The sequence below is a fragment of the Colias philodice genome, chromosome 20, assembly GCF_061535455.1.
Source record: "Colias philodice isolate Cphi_HAF_F1 chromosome 20, ilColPhil1 Martin Lab GWU primary, whole genome shotgun sequence".
NCBI lineage: Eukaryota > Metazoa > Arthropoda > Insecta > Lepidoptera > Pieridae > Colias > Colias philodice.
In genome coordinates this window covers 2,111,322-2,119,497 of record NC_143105.1, presented here as the reverse complement: position 1 = coordinate 2,119,497, position 8,176 = coordinate 2,111,322, and the positions used below count along the sequence as shown (strand labels likewise).

At 34.1% G+C, this 8,176-nt stretch overlaps 1 protein-coding gene across 3 annotated transcripts; it reads right to left on the bottom strand.

The window, feature by feature from the left end:
* Positions 1–410: 410 nt before the first annotated feature.
* On the bottom strand, positions 411–8,176 carry LOC149479281 (uncharacterized). Of its 3 annotated transcripts, XM_089707839.1 has the most exons (11): positions 7,864–8,176; positions 7,354–7,560; positions 6,418–6,536; positions 6,057–6,345; positions 5,681–5,773; positions 4,759–4,809; positions 4,473–4,614; positions 3,161–3,285; positions 2,764–2,883; positions 1,101–1,242; positions 411–794 (listed from the first exon to the last, which is right to left on the bottom strand). In XM_089707839.1, exons 1-11 carry the CDS (start codon positions 7,976–7,978, stop codon positions 479–481), a joined length of 1,719 nt encoding a protein of 572 aa, XP_089563965.1. In that variant the 5' UTR covers positions 7,979–8,176; the 3' UTR covers positions 411–478. The 3 variants fall into 3 exon arrangements, with proteins under 3 accessions (XP_089563965.1, XP_089563966.1, XP_089563967.1); XM_089707840.1 differs by lacking the exon at positions 6,418–6,536; XM_089707841.1 differs by lacking the exons at positions 7,354–7,560; positions 7,864–8,176 and having other exon boundaries at positions 6,418–6,936.

Genomic DNA, 8,176 nt, shown 5'->3' with positions numbered 1-8,176 from the left:
CATGGTTTGATTACTGTCGGCACTTCTATTTACTTTGAAAACGTAAAAAAGTTGTTGTAGTAACATAACTAATGAAGATGGACATATGGTATCGCGGACTTTCTTGTAGATATTGATCCATTCTATAATACCGTAGAACATTTTTTTGTTCTATCTTCAATAGATTCCGCAGCGCACGCGATGACAGAAGTTTTATTGAGGATTTTTTTACACCTTGGGTTACATTATTGCATTTTTGGTAAGGATCTCTAATTTTTTTGAAAATGCAATATAGCCTATGTTGCTCAGTAAAGATGCAGCTTTCTAATGGTGAAAGAATTTTTGAAATCGGTCCAGTAGTTTATGCGTGAAAACCATACATACATACATACATACATACATACTTACAAACTTTTCCTCTTTATAATATTAGTATAGATGTAGTCTATTAAAAAATCTATTAAAGATGGGTTTACTGAAAAAATCCTGGACTTTTTAGTTAATTATTAAAAGTCTGTGGAAGTAATATTTTATAGTAATCCGACGGTGGTAAAGGCGCGTTCGGTTTCGCGTGGGCATTTCTAAAATGTCGACCTAAATGGCCCCCTTGCGTAAATTTTCTATCGCATATTTTGCATTGGTATCTTTTTTCGCATTTTTTTTTTGTATGTACTATTTTATGTAGTTTTAGTTCTGAAGAAGTGTAGAATGTCTTTCCACACTCGCAGGCATAGTCCTTTTGCCCGTGACGTTTTACGTGAACGTTGTAGGAACTGAGCGTTATGAAACCGCGGTGGCAGTATTTACAATTATATCTGGAAAGAGGCAAATATTTTTATATAATACGTATCTTTACATAAGTAGATAGTAGTAGTAAATAGAGTCAGGTAATTAATACTTTATGTTATATGCTGGTCGATTGAATTTTAGAATTAAATCATAAGAATTTTAAGGGAAATCTACTTCTTTAGGGTACAGTTTTGACCTGTCTTCTAATATAATAATAAGATAATTTATAACCAATTTTATCACATACCATTCATTATTTATGTACCTAGAGATAAAAACTTAATATAAAATCATTCTTGTTGTCAAGTTGTTATAAGAAAATAAATATTTACCTAACTTCCCTTTTATGTATTCGTACATGGATGGACAAATAGCTAGCCGTGGCAAATGTCTTTTCACAGAGATGACAAGAATATGGCTTCTCTCCATTGTGTACTCTTTGATGCACATTGAGCTCCGATTTTATTGGGAATCCTGCAATAATATCAGTTTTACATCATTGTTTGTGTAACTTGTAAGTACGGTATACCTATATTAAGAAGAGCTGGAACGTCAACACATTTACACATTGCACATGCTAGGCCGGGAGATACTGACACAAAATTTCGGGTCATTTGTAACAGGATGGCGGTTTAGGGTCTTAGTACGCAATGACAAAAAGAAAAATGATGGTCAGAACGCTGGTACCGGTGGACTAGTCGCGTGGGCGTTAGTCACACTCGTGGGATAAATAGCGAAAGTCCAACGATTTGTAACACAAAAATTTTAGAATTTACCGATAACCCTTAAAAAAGATGTAGGCGGTAGTGTCATGCCATACTTTTACCATGTGACTTACAGTCCGCCTTACCGACGTGAATGCGTTGATTTAAAAAAACAATTCAACCATTTGTACCGGGCTAACTTCCACCATCGTCGTGCAGCCATTTACTAAAATCGCCATGCCATACTTTTCGGACGATTCCAAATAGTCGCCATACCGCGGAAAATCTGCAAATTTTTGAATTTTTTTGTCTCGCCAAACGATTTGTACCACCCTACATTTTTTTTTTCAACAACTCCTGAATGATTATAAATAGAAGTGTGATAATGCCACTTTTTACCTGTGGGAGGTGGCGAATGTGTATAAGATTTTTTTCTTATCGTAAGATTTTATTCGTAGTTACACCGGAAAAGTATGGCATGACACTACCGCTTACATCTTTTTTATGGGCTATCGGTAAATTCTAAAATTTTTGTGTTACAAATCGTTTGACTTTCGCTATTTATCCGACGAGTTCGACTAACGCCCACGCGACTAGTCCGCCGGTACCAGCGTTCTGACCATCATTTTTCTTTTTGTCATTGCGTAATAAGACCCCTGTAGAACCGCCATTCTGTTACAAATGACCCGAAATTTTGTGTCAGTATCTCCCGGCCTATGTGTAGCTTTTATTTTGCAATTGTTTATAAATACAGGGTGATGTAATTGGTGTAGTACGAATATCTAAAAATATATGAAGAATTTTGTGATACAGTAAATTGAAGAATTATAGACTACTAGGTTTCCGCCCGCGGCTTCGCCCGCGTTTTCAAAGGAAAACCCGCATAGTTCCTAGTTCATAGTTTCGCGTACACGTGTTATTTGTATTGTTTTTATGACCTGAAATTTAATTATTATTTGATAATTGAATGATTATTAATACTTTTATCCAATTGATTATTATTAGAATAAATAATTAAGTTCATCAATTTATTTACTTTTAAATTATAATTTTACAGGTAAATTATGAGAGCTTTCATAATTATATTTGCATATATGTATTTATCTACAACGCACCATTTTACAATTCAAGTCTAAAATGAAACTAGAGTCGCATTTATTTTTGAACATACTGTAAGTGAAATTGAACATACTGAAAGTGTGAGTACTGTGAACATGCCAGCTTTCCTTAATTGACCGATAGATTTTTATGAAAAGTAAATCATTCTTATTTTAATAATTATAATATATACCTTTCCCACATTCCTGGCACAGATACGGCTGGATCTCGATATGCCGTTTAATGTGTGTCGCCAGAATCGTGCTTGTAGAGAATCTCTTGAAGCAAATATTGCAATTGTATGGCTTTTCACCTGAAAATGTTATATTTAATAGTTTTAGAGGATATTATTAATATTACTTTCTGCTTTATTAATAAACTATACTAGATAACACAATATTTTCTCGATAAAGGGACTATACAAACAAGAATATTTTTTTTTTAATTTGAAAAAAACCGACTCGAAGGACCAAATATTTACAAATTGCTACAAAAACGGAAATATAATTTTACTGAGCCATTACATTAATACTTTAAATGCTTAATAAATTAAACAAACACAGCTTAACTTACAAAAAAATATATCATACCTGTATGCACCCGTATATGATTAACGAGTGTTCTTTTTTTTCTAAACTGTTTCGGACAATATTCACAATGATATGGTTTCTCGCCAGTATGTAAGCTTTTGTGTTGGAACAAACCGCTGTATCCTCTGTAATAAAAAATATATATTTCAAGACACTGATGAACAAAAGACCATTTTAGGCTTTCAAAGACTTTTTTTATGTCTGAACACCATTGCATAAAACATTTATTGAAATAAGGACTAAGTACTAGAAGTTACTTCGTGGTAGTAAAGCTCAAAGTCAATTTATCGCGTATACAGGTTTTTGCTTTGACACTTTTTGAACATGAGTGTGAAAGCAGAATAAATAATAAATATTTCAGGACAATTTTCACACATGGCACGATCTGATCCCATACTAAGCTTTAGCTTGTGTTATGGAAACCAGATGGCTGATAAACATACATATACATACATATATAATTTTAAATAAATTTTACTTAATTATTTTACTAAACTATACATAATTAACACCCAGATGTTCATCACACAAATATTTGCCCCGGGTGGGAATCGAACCCACAACCTCTGGCTTGGACGGCAGGGCCACTTTCAACCAAGCCGAGCAAAGGTCAGTCAGAATGAAAGAATGACTTTATCATTGTGATAGTGCAGTGAATCGGCCACTTGGTGACAACTTAAAATCTTAATTATAATATAAATCTTATAATATAAAAATGAATCCCAAAATGTGTTGGTAAGCGCATAACTTGAGAACGGCTGAACCGATTTCGATAATTATTTTTTTATTATATTCCTTGAAGTACGAGGATGGTTCTTATGTAGAGAAAACGTAAACATGTACCACGGGCGAAGCCGGGGCGGACCGCTAGTATATAATATAAATAAAATATAATTATTAGTTATGATTGGATAGCATATTTATCATTAAAGTAAGATTTAATATCTAATATCTAATATATATTATAAAGGCGAAAGTTTGTAAGGATGTATGGATGTATGGATGTTTGTTACTCTTTCACGTAAAAACTACAGAACCGATTACAATGAAATTTAGCACACATATTGAGGGTAACTTGGATTAACACATAGGATAGTTTTTATCCCGGAAATCCCACGGGAACGGGAACTATGCGGGTTTTCCTTTGCAAAAGCGGGCGAAGCCGCGGGCGGAAATCTAGTCCTCCATAATAACCTTATGGAGGTAAGGTTAAGGTAGGTAAGGTAAGGTCATTATACCAAACATTTCAAAAACTTAAAAAAATGTATACTAATCACGGAAAATAAGACAAAACATAATAAACGAAACTCACTTGAAAGTCGCAGGACACTCGGTACACTTATAACGCCTGATGTCCGTGTGAGTTATTTTGTGGGTGTTCAAACTGCTTATAGAACACAGTATCTTGCCGCAGACTTCGCACTGGTGTGGTAACTTGCTGTACCATGTTCCATCTAAGTTGATAAAATATTGTAAGTTGCTTAATAAAATAGTTGTTATATGATAAAGAGAAGATTTTTGTTTGTTTCTTATGATTTAACTCAAGCACTCAATTGATTTTAATAATTCAATTTATGATAAAAAGGAACTAGTCCTACCTTTTTTCTTGCGCTCTCTTTTTTTCTTTGTTATTACCTCGCCATTTGCTTCTGGAAACAAATGTAATGTCATGCTTTAGTTTCAAGATGTGATTGTTAATTTTTATGGAAACTTGATAAAAAAGTTCAGTTCAAACTTTAAAATGAAATAAAAGGAATACTTAAGAGGAAATAATAAGAAAGCACAGAATACATAATAGTAGCTAAACGCTACAGAACGGACACTCTCCGCCTCCCGCCAAAATTAAACACTTACCTCACTCAGATCAGGCAAAATGGGCCACATTTTCTGCAAGGACGATACGCAACAAAGATTGACAACATTAATCAAATTGACTCAAAGTAATTTTATTATTTAGGATTTGTGATTATCGTTTTTCGTAGAAAATGGTTAGATATTGTGCTGTTTACGGATGTATTTCATCAGAAAAACGCGATTTTTTTTTTACGCTATGCTAGTCACAAATGTGCCAACCATAAAGCGTTAACACACACATTTGCAGTCTCTACAGTGTAACTGTCAAAACGATAATTTTGTATGGAGTGTCCAGGGTGTGAAGAAAGTATTTATATAATTAAAGAAAATAATAACGCTTTTGACTATTAAAAATGTATGGACTGACTACAATGGAAATTTCCAGCATATTTGTATGTCATATGAGAAAATGAGAAAATATGAGATACAGATCAAACCTTTTGTGATCATGTTTTATAAAAACTTGGAATCAATGTACAAAAGTAATCTATACATATAAAAGAAAGTTGTGTTAGTTACTCCACTCAAGAACGGCTGAACCGATTTAGCTGAAAATTGGCAGGGAAGTAGTATAGTGCCAGGAGAAGGACATAGGATAAATATGTACCACGGGCTTAGCCGGGGCGGACCACTTGTATATACATAAAATAATAAAAAATCACAAACCTTCAGCTTCTGGTGCCGTTTTGAACTGATTAAGTAAATTATCATCATCATCATTCCAAGTGTCACTTTCCTCATTGTCGTTGTAACCAGGTTCTGAAATTAATATTGTTTACATAGTAGTAGTACATAATTTTTAGTGGAAATTTTTATAACAACACTAGCGGTCCGCCCCGGCTTCGCCCGTGGTACATATTTACGTTTTCTCTACATAAGAACCATCCTCGTACTTCAAGGAATATAATAAAAAAAGAATTATCGAAATCGGTTCAGCCGTTCTCGAGTTATGCGCTTACCAACACATTTTGCGATTCATTTTTATATATAAGAAGATTATGGTTTTCTCATAAGATAATAAACTATACACAAACAAGTTTACCTGACTTTATATCCTCATCAATAGCTTTTTCTTCTTTTGACAATAATTCTACAGATTTGTCATTCAAATCTTCTATTTCATCATTCACACTATCACATAGATCTTGTATTTCGTCTTCGATTCCAATGCATTTTTCTTTCTCTTCCGTAATTATTGTATCATTACCATTTAGAAGGTTCCTTAATTTTATCTCACTCTCTATACATTGTATATTGAAATTATATGTTCTCTTCAACTGCCGAAAGCAATTTTTACAAATGAGCCGTGGCAAACCGTCCTCTTCATCAGGCTGCAATATTATGGAAAATTAATAAAGAATTTCATTTTCTGCTATAAAATTTGGTAAAAACTTAAAGTTTACCTTTATTTTTGTACAATCCGACAGCATTTCACAGTATAATATTTTCGCGTAATAACAAGTGAAAATATTAAAAGTTGCTCGGGATCGTTCAAGACATATTCTACATATGTCCTGAAAGTCTGTTGTGTCAATTGTCATATTTAATAAAAACTGGTATGAAAATTTGGTGTATTAATATTAAAGCATAATGTGTGAGTATTTTTATTTAGTGTGCTGTTTTAAAGTTTAAAACAATATTGAAGACTGAAGTTTGAACTTTGAACACAGAGCCACAGAGCAAGTAATATAGTACACAGAGCAAGTAAGATCGTATTCAGAAAGAAAGCTTGAAACTTATAAGCGCTTATCGGCGCTTGTCAGCGCTGGTAACCCGCGCAGGAAAATATATGAACATGACAAGCGCCGATAAGCGCTTATAAGTTTCAAGCTTTCTTTCTGAATACGCCCTATAGCAATTCAAATTGTTATGACATTGGCATCTGTCAACATGTCCACAATAAGTATCATGGACTAATAGAATCAAAGGGCCGTCAAACCGTCAACCGTCTTAATCATTGCCATGGAAAGAGTTGTCCGTTCAGTCCATTCCAGCATTCATTTACATTCATCGGTTTGAATACAAGCTATTGACTTAAATGCATTGATGCAGTTAGCTAACTTGGATACATTTATTTATGTGACTATTTACTGAGGCTAGTTGAGCGCACTGTACTGCAGTATGCCTGTATGTATGTACATTGTACATAGTATAGTGCTGCACTGTAGTAAAAGTTGTTCAGTTTCATTATGTTTGCAGGCTTTTTTAATAAATAGAAGAGTGAAAACCACTGTAACATCCTGTCAATGTGGATCAGAATTATTTTAGGCATGAATTTTAATTACAATTATTAACATAAGTATCTCCTAGTAAATTAAAACATGAATTGAAATATTTACCAATTTCCATATCTTTAGTTTTCTGTGCATGTGCAGAAATCGATGGTTGTTCAACAACGCCAGCTTTTTGATAATGGACAGGTACTGCTTTTCCAATAAGTCGGTTTCTCTTGATTCCTTTATGGATGACGGACTCATCAAAGTGGTCAGCACAAATGAATCTACAGTATAGTTCATCTTTGGTCAAGGAATCCAAAAATAAATTTCCTGCAAAGATTAAAGCTCAATTTTAATCAAATTATTAAATTTGTACTTACTTTTTAGTGACAAGCAGAAAGCCAGGGTTTCATGGCACAATTTTATTGGTCAGTAGGTTATTATTCTAAATTGTTATGGTTTTAACTTACTTACTTACAGGGTTACTACAGGGTTACTTACAGGGTTCTTTTAATTGCCTGCCCTACCCCTAGGAGTAGGGTGCCGCAAGATAATAAACAGTTACCGTGCGCCCCCCGTGTCTATAGGTAAGTAATAGCGCAAAATAAAATAAAAATTATGGAGCTACCTTACCTGAATGTTGTATCCAGAGCGAAAGTCGTTCTTCATCGTTAACTGGAAACCGAAACACTGATACGTCTCGACTTGTTTTTTCGCATCCTACATAAACACATCTCACGTAGGACATCTTCCACACACAAGTATCACCAGTGCCGTAGTCACAGGTTGAGCATAAAACGAAGTCCAGGTACAAGCAAGGGTCAAAACGGTTGGGCGAGAAAAGGGTCCGATGGGCAAGCAGGGGTCGTAAAATAGTAGAAAGAAACCAGAAAAATAAACACGAAGTCAATCTCGAAAAGCGATGAAACCGTTATCAGTGTTGCCA